Raw genomic sequence first — 24,813 nt, forward strand, 5'->3', positions numbered from 1 at the left:
TCACAGATGTATTGTCTCTGTGTGTTTTTACATCTACTGCTGCTTTAAATTTGCAGCTATACTTTTAATGAAGCTGACATGTCATGACAGTCAAGCACCCCCCTGGGATTCCGGGATTACGGCAGCCAATCAGCGTTGAGCTGCAAGCTACAGGACCCAGCGAAATACCGCTCCAGATGACATTTCTCATTTCAAGCGACGAGCGAAAAATCGCTCTGTCGCTCTGTCACTGTCGCTCAATTTTTCTCCCGGGCGAATATACGCTCAATCGCCCGTTTACATTGACTTTGTATGTAAACTTGTCGCTAGCGAAAAAAAAAAAAAAAACAGGTCCGGTGTGAACACACCTTAAGTGTCTGACAACTCACAGAACGGTTCTCTACAGAAAGAGACCATTTTGCCAAAGAGTAAGATCTTTTTTGTTTAACCAGAAACAGCCCTGACATGACTCTGACCAAACCCACCAGACTCCATTTAAACAAAACAGTAATTTTAGTGTGTATAGAGGCAGCATCTTTTCACATCTAACTGTGTGAATTAAGGGTTACTTTAAACCAAACCAGAGTTTGTGATTGCAGGAACAGTAGAAGGATGACACAAGATGGTTTTTAAGAGTTTTATTTTGTTTCTGTCGACTTTGAATGAAGTTTGTTTTGCTTTTTAAAAAGTAACAGTTTTTTGAATGGAGTCTGGTGGGTTCAGTGATGGTGATGTCAGGGCTGTTTCTGGTTAAACAAAAATGTTTTTCTCTGTTGGGATCCCTTCCATAATGCTGTCAGACTCAAGCTAAAAACACACCGGCACTGCCAAAGCGGGGTGCGTCAGTCGACACACACCAAGTGCTGCCCCCTGTACACACCGGACGCCTCATGCTGCAGCACAAGTTATTGTCAATGAAAGATCTGCACCTGTTTCATCTCTGCATTAGCTTAAAATCAAGAGCTGTTGCTTCAATTAGTCAGTAAGGCTGCTTTCACACCTGCCCTGTTTGGTTCGGTTCAATCGAAGTCAAGTTTATTTATTTTTATTATTAATGTGCACCTCCTCCTGTACTGCCTTAATATGCACATTCAGCACATCCAATGCATCAAAACATTGTTTTCTAGTTGGAGCCGCGCCTCGTTTTCAAACTGTATGGTTTGACTAAAATGAACAATGACAGCAATATAGTCCACAATGAGCAGCGCTAAAATCAACCTGCGTAGTTGTCCCTCCATTGTGACATTAGAAAGTGTCACATTTATCTTGCAAGTGTACTCTTCTTCAACGTTTGCTTTACTTCCTGGATTTTTCCCACATGGAAATTCTGACCAATCAAGAGCAGCTTTCTCACACAAGGCATTTGATCTGGTCCTCTTGTAAATGCTGCCGTGAGAACACGAACCAACTCTAGGCAATTATACAACTTTGGAACAACATGAGTCCCTGATTCAGACCAAAGGACACTCAAAAACACCAGGATCCCAAAAAAAATACTGTTACCCTTTAATTAAACAGGTATACATCTATTCTGGCTTGTAATGATCGGTAATGCAGCACAACAGAAGCAGCTTCAATCCTCCGTTAGTTCTCTACACAGGACGCCTTCTGCTGTCTGGTCACCTGCATAATAAATGAACGCTCTATTTCTGCACATAAAACAGAAGAAAATAGACCTGGAGCCTGAACACACATTACAGGTCATAGCTGCGAGTGAAGTGTTCGCAGTTATGTGGTCGGAGTAAACAACTCTATTGATTAAAGGAGTGATCCAGTAATTTAATATTGTGCCGCCATAAAGTTGTGGGGGCTTGTGAGAGACAGATTTAAAGAGAACTGTCAGGGCTGAAGCATCAGAGGCCCAGAGATCTTAAATTTTAGTCCCTATGGGTTCACAGAAAGCTCTATAAACCCTAAATCCTACACTTTACATCACACCCTCCCTGACTGGTTGCTGCTCTTTCATGCTCCACACCCCCAGTTTGTAATGCAAACTGAATCGCAATCTGAGAGAACCCTGACGAATAAGACTGACCACGGCCACAGTCCGACCTTAAGCTGCCTCTGTTGCGTAACTTTAATCAAAATGTTGAAACGTAATCATAAAAATCTTGACATGTTTTACCTGCCAGGAGAACATAAAGGGCTGGAAGAGAAATATTGCATATGATCTTCAACACCAGTTAGAAAACTTAAGTTTGATTCAGTTACATAAGGGACTGTTTGTTATTTATGAGGGGGGAGGGGTGGTGCAAAATGCAGGAGGCATGTCATATAATTTTTGAAGCACAGGGGAGAGACTTTAGGTTTTTATTTTGACTTAGGGGAGGGGCACACAGATTTAAATGTCTGTTATTTGTATTTATTTTACCGCCATTTTTTTTTTTTTTTTTTTTTTAAGAAAACATGGCTCCCAAACCCGCCCACCCAAAACTACACCCAGGGTTCCCATACATATTCATAGACAGGATTTCCAAACATGTCCATGACCTTTTTTTCTTTTGTTTTTATTTTTCTTGCCCTGGCGTTTTCCAAATATATCAGATTCAAACTCTATTCAAACATACTTGTAGCTCGCTGGCAGACATGAAGGTAGAGATGAACCCAAGCAGAAGATGACCAAACATCCGTGATGATAAACTAAACCTTGTCACACACTGGAATAACAGAAACAGAAAATAAATTTGTCATTATGTTATACTACGTGACAGGTTAGCCACAAAAGATTACTCTAACAATGTCATTACAGCAAAATTGCTGAACTTTTCCAAAACTTTCAATGATTTTAACTAATTTCATAACTTTTCCAGGCCTGGAAAATGTGAAATTACGCAACTTTTGTGGGTTTTCCATGTCCATAAAGACCCTGTACACAGTTTATCACAGCCAGAAATTGTGAAAACAGAAACCATGTTTTGATTTTCAAATCTGCAGCAGCCCCTGGACACATCATGTGCGACAATTCATTTAAAATTTGGCCAAAATAAATCGTTTACACAAATTAACCAGCATGAACAACAAAAGTGAAAAACTGAGGCTTTTTTCAACTCCAGGATTTTGTCTTCAACTTTTAGCTTTCAAACATCAAAGGGTAAGTTTCATTCATGGTGGAGAGTCATGGATTTTCCACTAAGCACTCAGGGGGCTGAGGGAAAAATATCTGTAGCTTCAGGGAGGGGGAAAAAAACAAAAACATCCCAGCCACCCCCTCCGCTGATAAATAAAGAACAGTCCCTAAACCAAACAATTCTGTTAGAGCCATTATAGACAGATAGAAGCTTTGTTCCACTTGGCAGCAGATGAAGGAATCAGGACACAAGAAGTGAGTTTTGTCTGCCTTTTAAATTAATAAAAACTTTCCAGTTGTTGATCACAAATTGGAAAGATTCACAAAAAAAATGTTTTTAAATCTTTGGTCCGTGCTCGCTGGTGTGAGCGTGTGATTCTAACACCGAACACACACAAATACACACATATCTGTATCAAACACACACAAACACTCCTCTCCTCCTTCCTCCCTCCTCTCCAAGGTTGATAAGTGCCTCCATCTAACATCACAATAAACAGTAGAGCCTCGGCCTGCCAAGCCTGCCTGCAGAAACAACTGTCAGCCCAGCTTTCCTTTTCCGGAGGACACACACACACACACAAAAAAAAACGCACAGACATACACAGGCAACGACACACACATAGACACTCACATTTTCTCAGTTGCACGCCACACACACACACAAACACACACAAACACACACACCTCCGAAAAGAACAACTTTTGTTGGGCCCTGGCGTTGCTATGGTTACAGGGTCGAGTCCCCCCAGCATTTTAGTGGAGCACAGCGAGGTTCTTTAACGGTCACATGGAAGGGAAAAAAAAAAAAAAAAAAAAACACACTGAAAAAAAAACCCAACAAAAAAAGGTTTAGAGCTTCTTTCTGCAGCATGCACGCACACACACGCACACACACACACAGACAGGCATTGTGAAGTTTCCCAGCATGCATCTGTCTTGAGGTGAGGGCCCATGTTCACAAGACTACATATGATGTTTTAAAACACAAACAACATCTCAGGAACTTAAATGAGTTTTGGATAATGTTGTGGTCTGTGGTCTGTGGGTTTTAATAACTTTTATTTCTATTCTTTGATAAATTGATGTTGGTTTGTAATTTACATGTCTTTATGCCTATGTGTATATGACATGTTGCCTGTGAAGCACTTTGGTGCAAATGCTCTTTGCTTTTTAAGGTGCTATATAAATGAAATAAACTTGAAACTTGAACTCTGTTATATAAATATGAGATGTCAACTTTATTTTGTTCAATTCGCTTTTTTTCTTCCAAACAATAATCCAAACTCAAAGATATTTAATTCAAAATGATATAAAACCGAAGAGCAAGAGCAGCTCGTAACATTTGAGAAGCTGAACCCTGAGAATTTTTAGCATTTTTGCTTGATAAATGACTTCAATCCATAAAAGTCATCTAATTTTAAAGCCCCCTTATTGCAAAAATCATATCTTATCATAAGCAGGTATAGTTGCTCTATAAATACTGTGAAAGTATAAAAACGCTCCTGAAACAGTCCTGATTTAGAAACCTTTGCCTTTAAACGAGCTGTCAGGACTTCTGTGAAGTTGCGATGCCACAACTGTACTATTTAAAAGGTAAAAACTGCTGATTTGCTGGTTTTGAACATTAAAGCATGCAAACATGTTTTAATAGAAACCCAAAATAAAAGTATGAGCCCAAAAATCTGCATAATACAGGACCTTTAAAATGAGTGGCCGACTTATTACCTAATCTTTCAGCTAGTTTTTGTAGAGAAGAAGGTAAAACAGGCTATATTCAAGATGTTTAGCTGGAAACACTAAAACAGGAGTAAATTAATGACAAACTATAAAATATATGGGTAAATATATGGTGAATTTATACAAGCATAAATTCGTTCAGACTGACTGCAGGACTTCTGCTGTCATTGGAGTGCTAAAGCAAAGGATACGAGTACTTAAATAAAGAAACAGCCCCAACAAGTAAAAACTAAGTGATATATAAGATAAAAATAGCCACGTATGAGCAGCTTACAGTATACAGCCCTGACTGTGAAACTCTCAGTGGTGGAGAAGGAGAGAAACAGTATAAGAAAGCGACCTTGGACCGGGCGAGGAGACGCTGTCGAGCTCCACATCAATATTTTAACAGGAGAGTTGACACATCAAAAAAAAAGGAGAGAGAAAGAGAGAGAGAGAGAGAGAGAGAGAGAGAGAAGAAGAAGAATGCCCAGCGATTCCAGAGTCATCTAAAATTCATGCATGCATCATCGCCGCCATGAATATTCATACAGAGATGAATATTTAAGTGTGACTCCTATGGAGAAATTAGGTTCATCTTTACACTTATCAATAATTCGCAGGCCAGGTGAGTCTCATCGGCCGCTAAATAAATCATGTCTGCGCGCACACGCACACACACACACACACACACACACACAAAGACAAAGACAGAAAAGTTTGGGCGAAGACAGAAAGAACGGAAAACAACACAAAGTTACGTGTTGGTTCGCAGCAGTGCCTTCTGGGTAAGACGAGAATGAGATGTCAGCGGTTCGATGCTGTGTGAGCAGCATGACAGTTGTACTGCGTGTGAAGGTGTGCGCATACATTTGTGTTTTTAGGGGTGAGTGAGTGTGTTTTACACAAATGTGAGTTCAACAAACACTCCTGTCCTAAAGTTTGATTTACATTCACACGAGAGAGGACGACTCTAAATATCTAAAAAGGTCTCTGATGCTTTTAGGTTGTAGAAACTCCTCTTTACAAACCGATGTTATTTAGTACGAAGAGTTTGTTTTGTGAAAGGAGAATCAAGCACTGTACGATGGTTCGAACAGACAACTGACAGAGACAAAGATCCCTCTGAGCAACAGCTGAGTAAGAACAGAAGAAATTAGCAGTCACTGGTAAAACAATCTGGAAGCTTCACATTAACATGTGTGCAGATTTAAACAGGAACAGGTTCCTGTTTCTCTTTCAAGTTCATAATAATGCCTCCAACAAGCTGATATTATCTTCATCACAGCTCCTCTTCAAACCTCACAATAGAAACAGAAGTGTTGGTTAGCACTGTTGGAATATCAGATGAACATATTATGGACTAACAAATCCCACTTTAATCCTCTTCAGTCTGACTCCTGAGTAGACCAAAGCCCAAAGAAAAAACACGCTCACTCAGAATTCAGATCCCCGTCGCACCAACAATGATCAAGGGGTCACTGATACATCTCTGAACTTTAAAACAAATTCAAAATCCAAGTTCATGAAGTCTCCCCTGTCATGAGACACTGTGAGGACAGAGACTAAACAGAGGTATGGGTCTAGGTTTTTACTGTTTTTACACACGGTGCACAGGCTGTTGTCAGTTATTGAGAAACACAACCACAGCTGATTAATTCCCTCACACCTGTGCACACCTGTGAAATGGGTGGAACAGTTTCTATTTAAGCTCAAAGTTGGGAATAACTGTGTTGAATACTCTTGACAAAGATCCACGTGGATCGAGATGCTAGTGTTACTAATACATGACTTCAACGGGACTAAAACGAACTACAACGGGTCACGTGCCGGTGATGTCATAGGTGATAGAAACATGGGATTTTGACTGGCGGCAGAGCTCTTCACACACATTAAGTGTAAATAAAAACAAATCAGTTGAGTCTTTCCCCTTCGGATGAAATGGCCAGTCAGGCTACATGCTACGGAGAGAGTTTAAGAGGTCCTGATCGCCTTCGGTACGACGAGAAAGTGAAAATGACAGGAGGTGTGTGCCCTTTTCAGCTGCCAGCCTCTGTGTGGACGAATGACCCTGTCAATTCATTACTTAACATTCATTAGAATTAACTTCTTGGCTTCTTGTTGAGATCAACTGACTTTAGCTAGCTAGCTAATGTTAGCCAACTAACCTGTAATGAAGTTCCTGCCGCAGACATAGCGTTAGGTGTAGTGATTGGCTGGATCCACAGCTTTCTGTCTTTACTCTGCCGTTTGATGGCTGTGAGCCACAGATTTCTTCTTTCCCCGTTCTTCACTCTCTCCGGGAGTAAAGAAAATCGCAATTCTGTTTTGTTTTTTTGTTTGTTTTTTTTATTGTTTGTTGTGCAGTGAACAACGCAGCAACTTTTTGGCATTATGAACTCGTTGCCGCGACTAGCGTCTCTCCTGGGTCGAGTTCAAAACCTTCACCCAAAAGGGGGCGTGGCCGTTGTTACCGCAGTGAGTGGATAAAATGTGAAGCTGAGCAGTTTGTGGGATTTTCTGTTCAAAGACTCAACACACCTGCATCTGAGACAGTCTGATGTCCGAATACCTTTCTTCAAGCTAAAATGTAAATGATACATTTAGTGTCTGTTTTATCTCTGTTCAAATAGTTATCAATGACAGAAAGATGAAGAGCATCAATATAACTTTGTAATCCACTGTTATATTGATGCTCTTCATCAATATAATCCACTGTTATATTGATGAAGAGCATCAATATAACAGTGGATTACAAAGTTCTGAAAGTAGTGTACACTCCAGTGGCCCAAATGCTAAAATTTCTGAACAGAAGCTCACACGTCCAAAACTGATGCTAGAGGGGAACCTAGAGCGTCACAGTTTGAAGCGTAGGCCACTGACCGAGCTGCCATATTTGATGAGTTGGGAAGTCTGAGATTTCCCAAACGGCCACCTTACAGGTGTTAAACCCTTCTGATGTATGCAACAACATGACCTTCCCTCTGGCGCCACTGTAAGTAAGAACACACATTACCTCTGTACAGTGTACACAGAGTGAATGTCTTTAAGCCCACTGTTGTTCCAGATCATGTTTCATTTAGCTAACAAGTGGCAGCACCAGTAGCACTGGGAGTTACGTCTTGTTTGACATTGCACATAAAGTTAAAAAAGCGTTTTCCCAGAACTTGATTGATGATGTTTTGTCAGACGAGTTAATTTGTACTGGACACATGTTGAATCAGCTCACACCAGGCTGATCACTTCATTTGCTCTGATAAAATGCTTGTTAGAAAATGTCATTTTCTAGAGTGTAGGAGCTGTAGTACAACAAATATCTTTGATTTCCCTATCTGTGTGTGTGTGTGTGTGTGTGTGTGTGTGTGTGTACGTGTGTGAAGGACAGAGGAGGATGACTCAGATCTCTAATCGTAACACATGCTGTTCTTCTTTCTGACTCATTTGGCTGCAGTGAAGTCATTACACAAACACACACATTACCCACACACACTTGCACAACCTCTCTCTCTCTCTCTCTCTCTCTCTCTCACACACACACACACACACACACACACACACACACACACACACAAACACACTTTACTCTATGATATGGTTATGAGGGAGGCTATGCCTTGTAATCCCATTCTCCTTGGTAAGGATGAAGATGTGCGTGCGTGTGTGTGTGTGTGTGTGTGTGTGTGTGTGTGATGGGCTGGATGGTGAGTTGTAGGGAGGAGTGAAGGGAGGGATGAGGGCAGACAGACAAATTGATGGATGAATGAAATGTGGGAGGACATCATTTACTTCAGCCAGCTCTGTTTCTACATATTTACACATTCTGATTAACACACAGTCTGCAGTGCTCGTCCATGATGGAGGCAGAGGTGGCTGATGGGAGATCTGTGACATCACAGTAAAGCCAATGAGCAGAGAATCTTTGTCGAGCGTTACGGCACCTAAAGGTTTAACTTTAACAACCATTTCTCGACACAGAACTCTGACTTATGTGACGTCTGAACGGAAAACTTTAGAGAAGATTTCATCACTGTATGTACTTTATGTTGTCATATGACACCTGTGGCACACACAGGATGAGCCGCGCAGACAGAAGGCAATGATCCGAAAGTGGACTGAACTACATCAGGTGTGAAAATGTGATAAAACTGATGCTTCAGAGCTGGGAAACAGTGCATCCATGATGACGTGTGTCTCGAGCTGATGGTGTGTGGGCTGGAACGTGGCCGTCACGTTTCGTCTTTTAGTGTTTCAAAATATACTGCAGAACATGTTGTCTAAAAGTCTGTGTGTTTTGCAGAGAGTCAGAGTCCAGCTGGTGGAGCAGTCTTGTTTTGGTTTGTTTACCTTGAAAATGAACATGTAGGCTGTATTTCAGATGCTAGTAAACATGTCTCAGTTTGGTTCCAGACATCTGACACGCAGACTGCATCTCTAATATTGGAGGACTGATGCTCTGCTTCAGTCAGAGAAACAATCATCCAATGAAAGCTTTGTAGGATTAGAAATGACATCGTCACCATCCTACATATGTAGCTACCAACTTAATAAATCCATAAAAAATGAATAACAGGACAACGGCTGCAAAAAGGGTGATCGAGTGAATCTTCTGCTGGCACTGTTCACACACAGTAACTAACTATTCCTGCACCTTTAACTGCACTTAGGAAAGATCTGTCACTCACCACTGATTGATTAAAACAATCCTGAGTCAATCTGATAATCAGGCTCAACATTCATAGGTATAAAGTTCAACATTTACCAAACTTTAAGGCCCAACAAAAAGCTTCCCTGTTCAGCTAATTGGTACTTTTTTCTTTTGATAAAAGTTGCTCCCTTAAAGGCTCCTGTAGGATGTCATATGCCCTCTTTCCACCAATACAAACCTGCTTCTAGTTTTAGGCTGGTGCCAGTTCGCAGTTGATTTAACATGTGAACCCTTGAGGAAACGCTTTGCTTCCCATGAGCTGGAGAGCCACATCATTACGTCACTGTATACGTCTCTGCTTTCCCAGCAACGCTAGCACCAACTTCAAGCACAACAACAACGATGGCGGATCTCATCATCTCTCAGTTCCGGTTAATTTTACTTTCAACAACCTGATACCCAGATGAGCTGCGTGCGCAAGTCTGTCTCACCACCAAGCACTGAACAGGACTGATGAGAAATATCTGACATGCTGGTTCCTACAGAAGTGAATGTGGAGTCCACAATGTCACAAACAACATAATGTTACTAATGTTTATCTCTGGATCCCTCCTTGTCAGAGACTTACTTTTTTTTAGTCTTGTTCAGTACATGGCTAACCATCGTGCTGCTTCAATAAGGGCTCCAGTGAGATCACATCCCTTCCAGAAGCTTTGTAATCCAGCCTTGAACTATGGTGTCTTTTTGGAGACTTTGTAAAATAAATCCATAATAATTAATCCAACACTGACAACATTCTGTGATTATTTATCCATTTTCTTGTGTTGAAACCAGTTCTTGTTGTTGGCCGCCCCCACTAACTGTCCATGATGACTTTGTTGAACCAGTCAGAGGCTTTTGACTGTGTTTGTCTGTGGCTGTTGGGAGAGTGACGGGCAAGTTGCTGACATATGGCGATTTGTGGTTGTCACCTCCGAGAAGTTGCAAAATGGCCAGTGATAATACTAACAGCAGGTCTCTCTCAAGTTGTTAGCAGAGCGTGTGTATACAGATTAACCTATGGGCTGACGCAACCCGTCAAAGATAGTCTTGGACAGCTGATATCCAGAATTGTCTCTCTTTACAAGTGTTGCTCTGGACTTTGTGAGCCTACATCTGGCAACTAAGCAGGTGTAGGCGTTTTGCTGTTTATTTGTTATTGTTGTCTTTATTTGTCCAACATTTCTGTGGTCCCGATTGTAGCCATCTCTCAGCTGTATTTGTTTGAACACCATTTTTGTCCTTGAAGTTCCCTCGAGTTTATTCTGAATTTCTGTTGAGGGCGACAATCCAAGGCGTCTCCTCCACAGAGCATTGCTGCTGCTTTGATTTCACAAAATGTCAGTCACAGAGTTTTAGTTGGTCTTTTTGGTCATAATAATCCTGTCATAATGGCCTTATGGACTTTGAAAGTGTCCGCTCTGGGTGCAGACGTCACCTAACTCCTTTTTAAAGATTAAAAGTATTATTGATGTGACGAAGTTTCGAAAAATACTGTGAGATAGAAAATACTGTCAAGGTCTCAGCAGTGATTGAATTCATGGCAACAACTCAGGTTGTAAGTCTTGTCTTAAGTTGAGGTGACAATTTAAGACATGAGGGCTCAAAGGGTGGATATTTGGATCTACGACAGTAAGAGTCATCGGCCACATCGTAGGCAAAGAAGAACCGTCACCACAGAGCAGTTACGTTGGTGCAAACCATGTGAGTCATGAAAGACTTTCAATAAAAGAAAAAAGATTCCTGTATGTAAAGAAAAATGTTTTTGTGTGTGTTTTGTGAGGCTCCTGAGTCACAGACAGACAGACAGACAATAGAGCTTGTCTTACCTTGAAGAGGTGATGTCTCTGCTCCTCTGACATCATCAGCTGGTGACTGTCTGTTACCATGGCGTCCATGTCCATCAGCCAATCCCAGAGCTCCTGGTACTCGGCCTCAAAGTCCTGCAGACTGAAGACAGCGAGAGAGAGATTATTAAGTTGAATTATTGTTGTAATTCAATTTCCTTCCCTCTTTTATTCATTTTGTGTTTCCTGCATGTTCTACGTTCTGTTATTGTTTCTTGTATTATTGTGATATTGTTTTGTCCAGCGGCGATGAGAGACGTATGCGTCTTGTTATGCTGATAAAGAATGCAGCTAAAAATGCAAACTGGAATGAGGAAGAAACGCTGACAGATAGACTCAGCCTGAGAGAGGAGGCAGAAAATAGTCGGTTTTCAAGCAGCCGTTTGAACTGAATCTAAAATATTTTCTAACAAGAATTTATTTACGTCTTGTACCTCGATTGTGTCTGGCTTCTCTGTGAAGGCTGAACTTCCTGTGACGCTACTTTGCCAAAATCAAACATGCAGAACGTCACAGAACGTGACTCAGCCAACGAAAAGAGGGGACTGTATTTAGTCAGAGGTTACTGTGATATTTGTAAAAATGTCAGCTGTTTTTGGTAAATTAAATGTCGGGTGGAAGTGGAGATGTGGATTGCTGCAGTTGAGGCACACAGTTTTGGTTTTTATATTTCTTTTAAAACAAAATCAGTTGTTTCCACAGGAAGTTCTTTTATAATTGTAGTTTCGTTCATTTGGTCGGATCCCTAGAAAATAATTCTCTGGGGTCACAAAGCCTTTAGGAAAAAATAGGTGGACATGAGGACTATCAGGGCAGCGGTATACTCTTATCAGAACTGCTTGTCAGATGGTCAAACTACTTCGGAAAACCTCTCCTCTAACACCTTTCAGATTTCGGACTAAGTGGAGGCTGTGTCCAGCAATTTTTCTAATGTCCAAAAACCAACAATCCAACATTCACACCCACTTCATGCAGTGATTGTCAAAGAGCGCAAAGGTTTGAACTTCTCTCTCGAGCTTTTTTTCTTCTCTTTACAAAACTATTTCCTGTCACTTTCAGTGTGAACAACTGAGTGCAACACTATGCATGTCTTCCAGCAGAGACTGTCTGAAAGCGTTCGCCATTATCCCCAATTTTTAAACAATTACCGCGTCTCGCACCTCTCTATAACAGCTGGTTTTTCACCCCACCTTTGAGACTGTTTGGAAGATCCATGAACAATTTCTGACTTATGTGGTTTGATGACATGTTGTACTGGAATAACCCCACCCTTAGCTGAACTGCAACTACACCTTACACATCAAAAATCTCAATGGACAACCTGGTTTAAGGTACGGCAAAGAAGGGACTGTTTTAACTTCAAATAGGTTTAATTCAGTACAACAGCACGACCTCGAGTGTGATGCTGCATTTACACAACAGTTCTACAAGTGCCAATTATTAGTTAACAGCAATAAGCGACAACAGATTATTATTTGCTTGGTTATTTCATAGTTTATTGGCTCCACCAACACAAATTGTTCCACAACTGCACCACACTGGACGAGTCGACGCTCCTCTAGTGGGTGATGTTGCTATGACTACCGCTTGGTGACAAACGATCTGTTAGCAGTGACCTAAAATGTGTTTTTAAAAACATTTCAGGTGAGAACTACACAATGTAGTAAGATAATCTTTGTTCAAATTCCTAATCCTTACCTTGCTTATCTTAGAGACATGATCCAGAAGTGACATACTTTGATATTTACACCTGTGTCATCAGATCACATGGTATCCCACAGTTTTCCCGTGTCTTCCTGCTGATACCTCGTGTCTAATTGCTTAAAGGCTCAGTTTTTTGGTTCAGCAGCTTGTAAAAAAAAAGTAGTTGTGGATTCTTGACCATGATGGCAGTGCATCCCACTGATAAAAATAACAAGGTGGTTACCTTCACACAACACAGTCTATGGAGAGCGATGAATAGTTTCTCTTTCAGGTGGGAGCGGGACTTAAATGCGCTCTGTCTTTATAGACCAAACTACCATGACATTGGGCTAACAACAACAATCATTTCTGGGTACAAAAGTTGCAATTGGTAACATTTCATTGACATGTAAAAATGGCAAACTCGTTTATTTCTGTCGTCAATTTCAGCTATGTAAAGACTAATTATATACTATATTAAGACTAATATAGTCCAAACACAGTGGTCTGACCTATCTGACGTTTCTGATGTGCGTATTCTATGTGCTTTGTTTCTTTCTTCTCATGTTTGATGGACCAAATCTATTGGTACAGAAGCTAAACAATGAACTGCTGTGGACGGGGGTGACAGCAAAAATGTATTTTGGCCACCTAAAAAAATCTGTATCTGTAGTAAGTGTACGCTATATTTAATATATTTGTTCCGCCTTACCTTACGCATCAAGGCAGCAGTAGACCTGCAACTGTTTTTTGCTAACGTAAATAATTACAGTTTTTGTCAGTGGTGTCTGGTGGCTTTGATATAACTGCTTCTGTTTCCTGTCAGAAAAGACGACTGACAGTGAGGTGAAGTGGTGAAAATATTCTAAATATAGCGTACACGGAAACTGATATTGATTTTTTTTTTTGGTAGCTAAAAAATAAACTTACTAAGGCCTTAGCGCCGTTTGATTTTAATGTACGTGACGCAAGGATTTTCTACCCGGGAGTTATTGTAAACAAACACTGTGTTTCGGATTCTTTGTATTTTACTTTTACTTCATATTTTTTCCCACGTCCTTCCCCCTCCTTTTTCCTCTACCTGCTCCTCTATCCCACATCTTTCTTCTTCCTCCCTTTTCCAAATTTTGCCTCCACCTTTCATTTCACCTCCTTCTCAGTTTCCTGCTACATGTTGTCACTGCTCTCCCTCCCACAGTCTCTCATATTGTCCACATTCTTTGTTCACGTCCTCTAAATCTTCCTCCTCCTCTTCATCTTTCCCACATTATGTTGCCCTCACCCTCCTCCCTCAGCATCCCTCCTCCAGCCTCCCCCTCCTGCATCACTCCTCCCACTCTCACCCCCCTCCTCTCTTGTCCTCTCACCTCCTCCTCCTCCTCGACACAGGATCACATCAAATATTTATGCTGCTGGAACAGGAGCCGATTGCTCAAACACACACATTACTGTCAGCCGTTTTGTTAAGGTGTGTAAGAGAGAGAGAGAGAGAGAGAGTGTGTGTGTGTGTGTTTATTATTTATATATTCGCTGGTTTTCGGTCTCGGCGGGGATCGCCAACACGTTTCTCAACATTAGCAGTGAAATTGTTTGGAATTCTCTGGTCGCTGACGACGACAGTTTGACAGCTCTGTCAGGCCCACGGCGTTTCCACGACAACACAAATACACACTCTGCACACACACTAGTCGAGAGGACCGCACATGAAGACACACACACTCTAAAACACACACATGAGAACAATGAGTGAAATACACAAAACAATCCAAACACGCGGCCACTGATAGTAACATGTATACACACAGTTACCCAGAATGCAACACACACATTAAAAACTAAACAAGTACACACACACACACACACACACACACACACACACACACACACACACAGCTTGACCTGCCATCAGGGCAGAGAGAGTAAACTATGAATGAAATTATAGAAACAAGAAAATAAACACTTCAATTTCTTCCTGTTTTAGTTTGATTCACCTGAAAGCTGCAAAATTTCACACTCACATTAAAAGTGCATGAATTTACTGAGCTGCTTCAACTGTTAATATATTACCCATAATGCCCTAGATCAAACCTTAACCTTAAAACTAATGCTAATCCCTGAAAAAGCATTTGGAAAATGGATGAACAAAAAAAAATATTGTTGCATTTGTCCTCACTTTACAAAATTTCCTTCACTTCCCAAATTGTTTAATTGTCCTGAAATGTCCAGACTCTCCAAACTCCTTCATTTTCCTTAAACATCATACTCTTACAAAATGTCCACACTTCACCTAAGAAAATGTCCCCATTTTCCATAAATGTTCAGACTTTTCCAAACTGTCCCCACTTAAAAGGAATGTTCTGACTTCACAAAATTGTACTAAGTTTCTAAACTGTCCCTATGTTCCAAAAGAGTCCCCACTTCCTAAAAATGTTCCAACTTTTCTAAACTGTCCCTATTTTCCAAAATGTCCCCAGTTTAAAAAAAAAAAAACTTTTCTTAGCTATCCCATTTTTCCAAAAATGTTCCCACTCATCAAAACTGTCCCAACTTTTCTAAACTGTCCCCACTTTCCGAAAACATTTCAACTTTTGTAAATTGTCCCTACATTTCAAAAATGACCCAACTTTCCATAGATGTTACAAACTTTTCTATACCTTACGCACTTTCAAAAACGTTCCAATATTTCCAAACTGCTCCCGCTTTTCAAAAACATTTGAACTTTTTTTTCCCAAAAATGTCCCCACTTTCCAAAAATGTTCCAACTTTTCAAAAATGTCCTCACCCACAAAAAATGTCATCCCTTCGAAACCCTTCACAAATCTCAGTGGCTTCCAAAAATGTCTTTCCTTTCTAACATGTCTTCACTTTCTAAAATGTCCTCACATTGCAAGCATGTCGTTATTTTTAAAAACTCTCCTTACTTTCTGTCTTCAATTTCTAAAAGTATCTTAACTTTGCAACTTAAGGAATTTTTCCTACGTCTGTCTCTTAACGTCCCTCATCGTCCTTTCTATCTCTCCACCATCTTCTCCTCATCAGCTACACTGAAATAAAACAAATCTTCCTCCCACCTCACCCTCATCCTCTCCTCCATCTTTTTCCTCCTCTTACTACTTTTCCCGATCTCTTCCCTCCTCACATCCCCTTGTCCTCCACTGCGAGTGATTCACTAAAATAAAAACTAAACAGAGAAGAAGAAAGCAAAGGAAGCGAGCGCTGCTTCCTTCCCCTGAGGCGGCGTTCCTCATTATGCGGCGAGCAGAGCGGCCCTTTACTGACTCAGACAGATGAAGCAGATACAACACTCGCACAGATTGTTTTCTCTTGTCGTTTGTCGTTTTCCCACTCCCCTCCTCCTCTCCCCCGTTTCCGTCTTGTTCTCACACTAATGTTAACTAAACGCTTTGTAAAACAGGATCTCTCGGGGGGTGGAAGACGAGAAAACAGACAAATCGGAGAGGAAGGAGCGACGTGGCGGCACTGCGGGGCTGCGTTCAACACCGGGACAGTTACAGAGCGTTTGAAGTGTCAGGTTTGCTTTCTGTCACGCGGCACTGACGGAGCGCGTGGGAGTGTTATGGAGAGCCGTTCTGACATTCAGTCACTTGAGGAAATTCGAATTACAGGAATCTATTATTCATTTCTAACTCGTCATAATTCCAGTCAACACTGGATATAACAACATGTAGCGGGCATTGTGTGAAAGTGTGCAAATTTACATGTTGGAAAAAGCATGTTTATATCTACACAAGTTTTACAAACATTTTAAAAAGTGAAAATAAAGTCTTAATGACTTAAAATGTCATGAAAGCATGTCCACGGAGGTCGAGGCAGTTCAGGTGGTATCTGACCAGTGGGGAGCAGGCCAAAAACTAGCTATACTGGGAGGCTCACCTGATAAAACTGGTAATCTCACCAAAATTCAGACTAATGTCTCTGCGTGCATGTCAAGGTAATCACAGTTTAACGTAGCTGAGGCTAAATAATGTGCAAATGAGGTTTATTTATTTATTTTTTTTTTACGTAGGGGTTTTCAGTTGCCTGTGAGCGGTATTTTCCCAAAGATCTGCTTGAAAAATGCCTCGTAGAGCAACATTTCAACCACCACACACTCAACCAGATCCATATCCAGAGCTGAAGTACAACCACCTGCAGCAACAGTGTTCTTGTCATCTTTCCCCCGGACAAAATCAAAGTAATGGGAATATAAGGTAAACATTTTCATCTTCAAAACTAGCCTGTTGCTTCGTACCGTGCCTGCGCAGCGCAAAGATTACACTGTTTGTAACATCTCCTGTCTCCTAACTGTCTGCAGCTGTTGCTCTTTAACGGAGAAGTTTATACTCTGACAGAGGAGGTTAAATTAAAATGTCGTGCAACACACTAATAAGCTGTGACAGCCTCCTCCGATGTGGCTGTGAGGCACTGTCAGGTCAGCTTGATACTGGTCAGCGGTGCGAACTTGCAGGTCAAAGTTCACTTACAGTTGAAACCAGAAGTTTACATACACTATATAAAAAGGCACATAACCTTTTTTTTCTCACCGTCTGACATTAAATCAGATTAAACTTTTCCTGTTTTTGGTCAATTAGGATTACCAAAATTATTTCTGTTTGCTAAATACCAGAATAATGAGACAGATCATTTTTTAGACAATTTTTTATTACTTTCTTGAGAGTCAGAAGTTTACATACACTAAGATTAGTATGCCTTTAAACAATTTGGGAAAGCCCACATGATGATGTCATGTCTTTGGAAGCCTCTGATAGGTTTATTGACAACATGTGGGTTAATTAGAGGCACACCTGTGGATGTATTTTAAGGCACACCTGAAACACACTGCTTCTTTGTGTAACATCATGGGAAAATCAAAAGAAATCAGCCAAGACATCAGGGAGAGAATTGTGGACTTGCACAAGTCTGGTTCATCCTTGGGTGCAATTTCCAGATGCCTGAAGGTGCCACGTTCATCTGTTCAAACAATTATGCGCAAGTATAAACACCATGGGAATGTCCAGCCATCATACCGCTCAGGAAGGAGACGGGTTCTGTGTCCCAGAGATGAACGTGCTTTGGTCCGAAATGTGCACATCAACCCAAGAACAAAAGCAAAAGACCTTGTGAAGATGCTGGCTGAAGCTGGTAAGAGTGTGTCATTATCAACAGTGAAACGAGTCCTGTACCGACATGGGCTGAAAGGCCACTCTCCCAGGAAGAAGCCATTACTCCAAAAGAAACATAAAAAAGCCAGATTACGGTTTGCAAATGCACACAGGGACAAAGACCTTAATTTTTGGAGACATGTCCTGTGGTCTGACGAAACTAAAATTGAACTTTTTGGCCATAATGACAATCGTTACATTTGGAGGAAGAAGGGGGAAGCTTGCAAGCCTAAGAACACCATCCCAACTGTGAAACATGGGGGTGGCAGCATCATGTTGTGGGGTTGTTTTGCTGCAGGAGGGACTGGTGCACTTCACAAAATAGATGGCATCATGAGGAAAGAACATTATGTGGACATACTGAAGCAACATCTCAAGACATCAGCCAGGAAGTTAAAGCTTGGGCGCAAATGGGTTTTCCAAATGGACAATGACCCTAAGCATACTGCCAAACTGGTTAGAAAGTGGCTTAAGGATAGCAAAGTCAATGTTTTGGAGTGGCCATCACAAAGCCCTGATCTCAATCCTATTGAAAATTTATGGGCAGAGCTGAAAAGGCATGTGCGAGCAAGGCGGCCTACAAACTTGGTTCAGTTACACCAGTTCTGCCAGGAGGAATGGGCCAAAATTCCTGCAAACTATTGTGAGAAGCTTGTGGAAGCATATCCAAAACGTTTGACCCAAGTCATACAGTTTAAAGGCAATGCTACCAAATACTAATGAAATGTATGTAAACTTCTGACTCTCAAGAAAGTAATAAAAAATTGTCTAAAAAATGATCTGTCTCATTATTCTGGTATTTAGCAAATAGAAATAATTTTGGTAATCCTAATTGACCAAAAAACAGGAAAAGTTTAATCTGATTTAATGTTAGACAGTGAGAAAAAAAGGTTATGTGCCTTTTTATATGGTGTATGTAAACTTCTGGTTTCAACTGTAAGTTGAACTTTACTTACTTTACTTGTGTCATATTGCCTTTTTAAATGCAGATGTAATTGTTCACTCTTTTATGAGGGTTTTTCTGACTGAGGCACTTTGTATTTTTGATTAGAAAAGTGCTATCATCATTATTACTTTCTACTTCAAACCAAATATATTTCTTAGAACGAGCTGCTTTTAGAATCGATGTCTTGGTGCTAAGTGTAAACTGTTGGTTGAAACACACGCTGTGACTCTTCAGTCAGGCTCTAAATGGATGGATTCACCATCATCCTCCACTTTCTACTTCTCTCTCTCCTTTCATCACTTCTTCATACTTACTTTTCTGTCTCTGCCTGCTGCTGCGACGGCGATAGCAGCTGTAACTACTGTCTCTAATTCATCATCCGCCATACAGCAGGAAGACGAGCAGGGGGGAGAGGAGGAGGAAAGGAAGGAGGGAGGGAGGAGTGGAAGAGGGAGCTGGGAAGGGAAGAAGATGGAGAGAAGGAAAGGGGTGAGGTAAGGAAGGCAGAAGGGAAGAAGGGAAGGAGGTGAGAAAAGACAGAGAAGGAGGAAGAGAGAGGAAATAAAGTGAGGGAGGGTGTGGGACAAGAGATGGAGTTACAGAGACAGGAGTTGAGAGAAAGGAAAGAAATGAGGAAGGAGGTGAGGATTATGAGGATGAGGAGTGAAGAAAGGAGAGATGGGGTGAAGAGGGGGAGGGAGGCAGAGTGGGGGATGAAGTGATAGAGTGAAAGGTTGAATGAGTCATATTGGCAGCCGTCACCTTTCAGTCAGAGACTCTGTTGGATTTATGAGGTGATTCACTGACACTCGTCTGTCTAATGGATTCATCCTGCAGAGATCAGTGAGCAGCAGCACAGCTCCACCTGCTGCCACTCATCCACTCATTCACACTAATGGATTCATCTTGCAGAGATCAGTGAGCAGCAGCACAGCTCCACCTGCTGCCACTCATTCACTCATTCACATTAATGGATTCATCTTGCAGGGATCAGTGAGCAGCAGCACAGCTCCACCTGCTGCCACTCATTCACTCATTCATACTAATGGATTCATCTTGCAGGGATCAGTGAGCAGCAGCACAGCTCCACCTGCTGCCACTCATTCACTCATTCATACTAATGGATCCATCTTGCAGGGATCAGTGAGCAGCAGCACAGCTCCACCTGCTGCCACTCATTCACTCATTCATACTAATGGATTCATCTTGCAGGGATCAGTGAGCAGCAGCACAGCTCCACCTGCTGCCACTCATTCACTCATTCACACTAATGGATTCATCTTGCAGGGATCAGTGAGCAGCAGCACAGCTCCACCTGCTGCCACTCATTCACTCATTCATACTAATGAATTCATCCTGCAGAGAAACTAAAGAGACAACTTATCAGTGATTGGCAGCATAGCACCTCCTGCTATTCATGCATTCATACTAACAGATTCATCCTGCAGAGACACTGAAACCAAACTAGAGGTTGGAGGTGGTTGGGTCAAAGAGGTCATGGTTTCAGCGAGTGCTGACCAATCACAGCACAGATGGGCGGGGCTTGCCCAGAAAAGCAGTGGGATCCATAGCAACATCACAGAGACACTGAAACCAAACTGATGGATAAAAAAAGATTTACAAAATATCATCAAATCAAATGAATGAAACATTATTAAACACTCGGTGTCACAGGCCATACACTGGGCCTTTAGATGCTTTTTTAAAACCAGAAAAATATGAATTAAAAAAACAATGTTTTTCTCCCCCAATTAAATTTCTTTTGGCATTAATTCAGAATTGAGATATTTTGTGTGAGATCAGTAAATAATTCAGTCTGACCTTCATTTTCTTTACAACTGAACCAAAACCAGAAATCTCAACTGAGCTGAACTCACAGCAGCTAAAGAAAAACATGTAACATCCAATTAATACCAAACTCATCCCACACACCACTGCACTGCGCGCGCACACGCGCACACACACACACACACACACACACACACACACACACAGATGTAAATCTGAAGCGCAGCAGCTAATATATGAATAACCAATTACTGTCCAATACATCCAGAGTAAATTACTGAAACATTACACTGCAGCCACCGAGGACTGGAAAACACAAACACAAACAAAATGTGTGTGTGTGTGTGTGTGTGTGTTTTGTGTATGTAAACCACTTAGATTTATTTTATTTAAATCACAGAAGACACTACAGCGTTGCCAGAATGTTTGCAATTTATGCTCAATAAAAACAGTGGATGTATGTGTGTGTGTGTGTGTGTGTGTGTGTGTGTGTGCGTGCGCATGTGTGTGATACACTACATCCTTCATGTGCGTGATTGTGACGACACAACAAAGTCTGGAGAACACAACATACTACAGACTCCTACTACAGTGAGCAGTTTAAGCTTCATTTTTCATTTGCATACACACGACTTTGTGTATGTTTTTATTGTGTGTGTTGGTGTGTGTGTGTGCTGGTGTGTATGTGCTCTGCGTGTGAGTGATAACCGCGGAGGGAGGCTCCTCAAAGCCGAGGATGAAACGCCGACAGGCAGCGTGACCAAAGACGGCGCTCGCCGAGCCGGGCCTGGCCACACCAGATTACTGCTGTTAACACTCATACTCTGTGTGTGCATGATTACATTCAACTGAGTGTGTGTGTGTGTGTGTGTGTGTGTGTGTGTGTCACATGTTCCTGTGTTGTTGTGTCTTATTCTTGTGCGTCCTTCTCATGGCAGCAGAGAATAATCATCTGGTAGTTTTTGTCTCTTCTATTATATTATATTCGTCTCTATTATTCATTGATGCTGTTTGATTGTTCTGCACACAGAGAACACATGTGTGATCGAGGTCACCTGACGTGGATGCATTATAATGACTAGATTTTGTTTACACTTGTACATGTCTACATATTCACACCAGGAAGCTGCCCAGTACAACCAGTCTGAACCAGACTGCAGCCAGTAAGCAGCAGCTGGGAGTTACAGCCTCCTCAGTGGTGGTGATGGTTATTGTGCTGGTCAGGAGATCAAACCAACAACCGTCCACTCACTCTGTCCAACCTTGAGGCCACTGCTGCCCTGAACATGTTATAACACGGTGCCTGGTCATGCGTGTACACGTAGCTCGATCAGTTCAGGTCATCTCTTCCCAGTTTGCTTACTGGTTTGCTGGCTGCCCACTGCACTGAACCCACTGTCCCATTTTTTACACTTCTTACTTTTAAAATTACAGTTTTGAAAGTAAACCCTGTCTTTCTGTTTTTATTCTATTTTATTTATTTACTTCCTTTTAATTCTGTGGACTTTTAATCAGCTTATTTTGACATTTTGTTGACAGTGCAGCAGCTTTGTTGGTTTTAAATTTAAGCTGAAATCATGGCTAAAATCAACCACTCATGGCCCCACCACGCATGAAATCAAACACTTGATCTGATATTATGAAATCTTGTTATATCCTAATGTTGCAATTGTATTGTTGCTGTTGTTATTGTTGTTATGACTTGTTATTTTGTAAGAATTTATTGATCTATTTTAGTGTCTTTTAGCAGAGAAATGATTCTCTGTTTCCCGCCCTGGGACTACAGATGAAAATTAGCTTACAGCTAACTCTGGTGCAGCGAAGTGTCTGTGCACTGTCCCTGTTAAACAAATTAAAATAAGTTAATTAAAAAAATACATTTTCTAGTATTGCCAAACTTTATGTCCAGTTGTTTGTGTTGTCCTGTTAACTGTGTCTGTGTCACTGCGTCACTTTGGGCTGCATGTTTGTATGAAAGGTGCCGTATAAATAAAGTTGAGCTGAGATGATCGAATGAACAGATACTGTTTTTTAGGGTGTGATTTTATAAATTCATTTTTATTTAGAAAAATCCTAACTGACTTTTCTTGCAGATGAAGGTGGCCTGTCGACAGACAGTCTTTTTTTATGAGTTTGGTGTGTGAGAAACTCTCTTCACATATTTCTGCAGTACCTCAGTGGGTCACTGAAACAGCGCTGGGCTGTGAAATTATTTTGGCGCAGAGGCCACATATGGTGTTGTAGGATCATGTGACACACAGTGTCCCAGACGACATTTTGCTTCCATACTCAATCAGGTTGTAAAATGATGAACACGTTTTTCTGAAAAAACAAAAACCTTAAATCAATCCTTTGTATTATCAGAATTTTAGCCATTCAGCGCAATAAAATGTGTGTAGATGAGCTGTATCATTAAATTATTTTATCATATTCATGTGTTCACAAAGCCAAATTAAAGGTCCAGTGTGTAGGGTTTAATGGGGTTATAATGGCTGATATGGAATATAATATAGTAAATGTGTTTCTTTAGTGTATAATCACCTGACAATACAAATCGTTGTCACCATGTTGCACCGCCATGTTTCTACAGTAGCCCAGAGTGGACAAACCAAACACTGACGCTAGATATGACCAATACCTGATGAGCAGTGCTCTGTCTATTCTGTCCTCTCTGTTGTGTGTTTACCTGTTGTTCCTCGCCAGCTGACTGTAGTGCCTCCTGCTGGCCGATGATGGGTAGTGCAGGCTTCTCAGTTTGATTGCCATCTGCTCTGCCAGGGCGGCTCGCTGGGCTTCACACTGACTGGGGATCAGCTCAGCCTGGAGGACACAGAGCAGAGGACATTCGGGCATCAATCACACGACACACTGAGGATATTCATGACCTGGAAAAAGATAAATCTGGAATCCTCCTGACTATAAGTGATGTATCTGCCCTACCAACACACAGGCTGTGGTGGTTAAGGACAGTAAACAATGAAAGAAAAATATCAGTTATTTGTGGAAGCCGCTCTCCGGCCAAAACTTTTTCCTCCTAAGATCCTTTTTGTTTAACCAGAAAGAAATCACCATCACCAATCCCACCAGACTCCATTTAAATAAACTGTCATGTTAGTGTGTACAGATGCAGCGTGTTGTCACATCTAACTGGTGAATTAAGGGTTAATTTAAACCACACCAGAGCTGGTGATTGTTGGAACAGTGGAAAGATGAACCAGGATGGTTTCTGTGAGTTTTAATTTGTTTCTGTTGACTTTCAATGAACTGTGTTTTACAATAATAAAATTAGTGTTTATTCAAATATAGTCTGGTGGAACTGGCGATGATGACTTTGAGGCTGTTTCTCCATCCATCCATTTTCATCCACTTATTCAGGGCCAGGTTGCGGAGGCAGCAGGCTGAGCAAAGCCCTCCAGATGTCCCTCTCCCCAGCAACACTATCCAGCTCCTCCTGGGGGATCCCGAGGTGCTCCTAGGCCACATGAGATATATAATCCCTTACATAATCCCTCCAGTGTGTTCTGGGTTTGCCCCGGGGCCTCCTACCAGTTGGACATGCCCAGAACACCTCTAACAGGAGGCGCCCAGGAGGATCCTGATCAGGTGCTCAAACCATCTAAACTGGCCCCTTACGACGCAAAGAAGCAGCGGCTCTACTGCGAGCTCCCTCCGAAGTCTGGTGGGTTTGGTGATGGTGATTTCAGGGCTGTTCCTGGTTAAACTAAAGGATCTTACTCTTTAACACAAAGCTCTATCTCTGTAGGGATCTTTTCAATGTTGGCAGACACTTAAAATAACAATCTGAGCAGCCCTCTCCCTCAATACTGGTTCCTAAAACGCCCTTTAAGGACCTATGAGCTCTGCTTAAACACTACACATGTAAAACCTCCCATTTAAAGGCTAATTTACTTTACATTTAAAGGTTGGTTGCAGCCTGT

General features: G+C 41.4%; 1 protein-coding gene across 1 annotated transcript in view; it reads right to left on the reverse strand.

Annotated features, from left to right (window-relative positions):
* akap6 (A kinase (PRKA) anchor protein 6) overlaps positions 1–24,813 on the reverse strand; it is a 279,493-nt gene that overhangs the window by 104,403 nt on the left and 150,277 nt on the right. The window contains exons 14-15 of the mRNA XM_033643340.2: positions 23,562–23,695; positions 11,279–11,399 (exon numbers count right to left, since the gene is read on the reverse strand). Coding sequence (XP_033499231.2) covers positions 11,279–11,399; positions 23,562–23,695 — 255 coding nt within the window. The remainder of the gene's footprint in view (positions 1–11,278; positions 11,400–23,561; positions 23,696–24,813) is intronic.

The sequence above is a fragment of the Epinephelus lanceolatus genome, chromosome 15 (assembly GCF_041903045.1).
Source record: "Epinephelus lanceolatus isolate andai-2023 chromosome 15, ASM4190304v1, whole genome shotgun sequence".
Classification (NCBI taxonomy): domain Eukaryota; kingdom Metazoa; phylum Chordata; class Actinopteri; order Perciformes; family Serranidae; genus Epinephelus; species Epinephelus lanceolatus.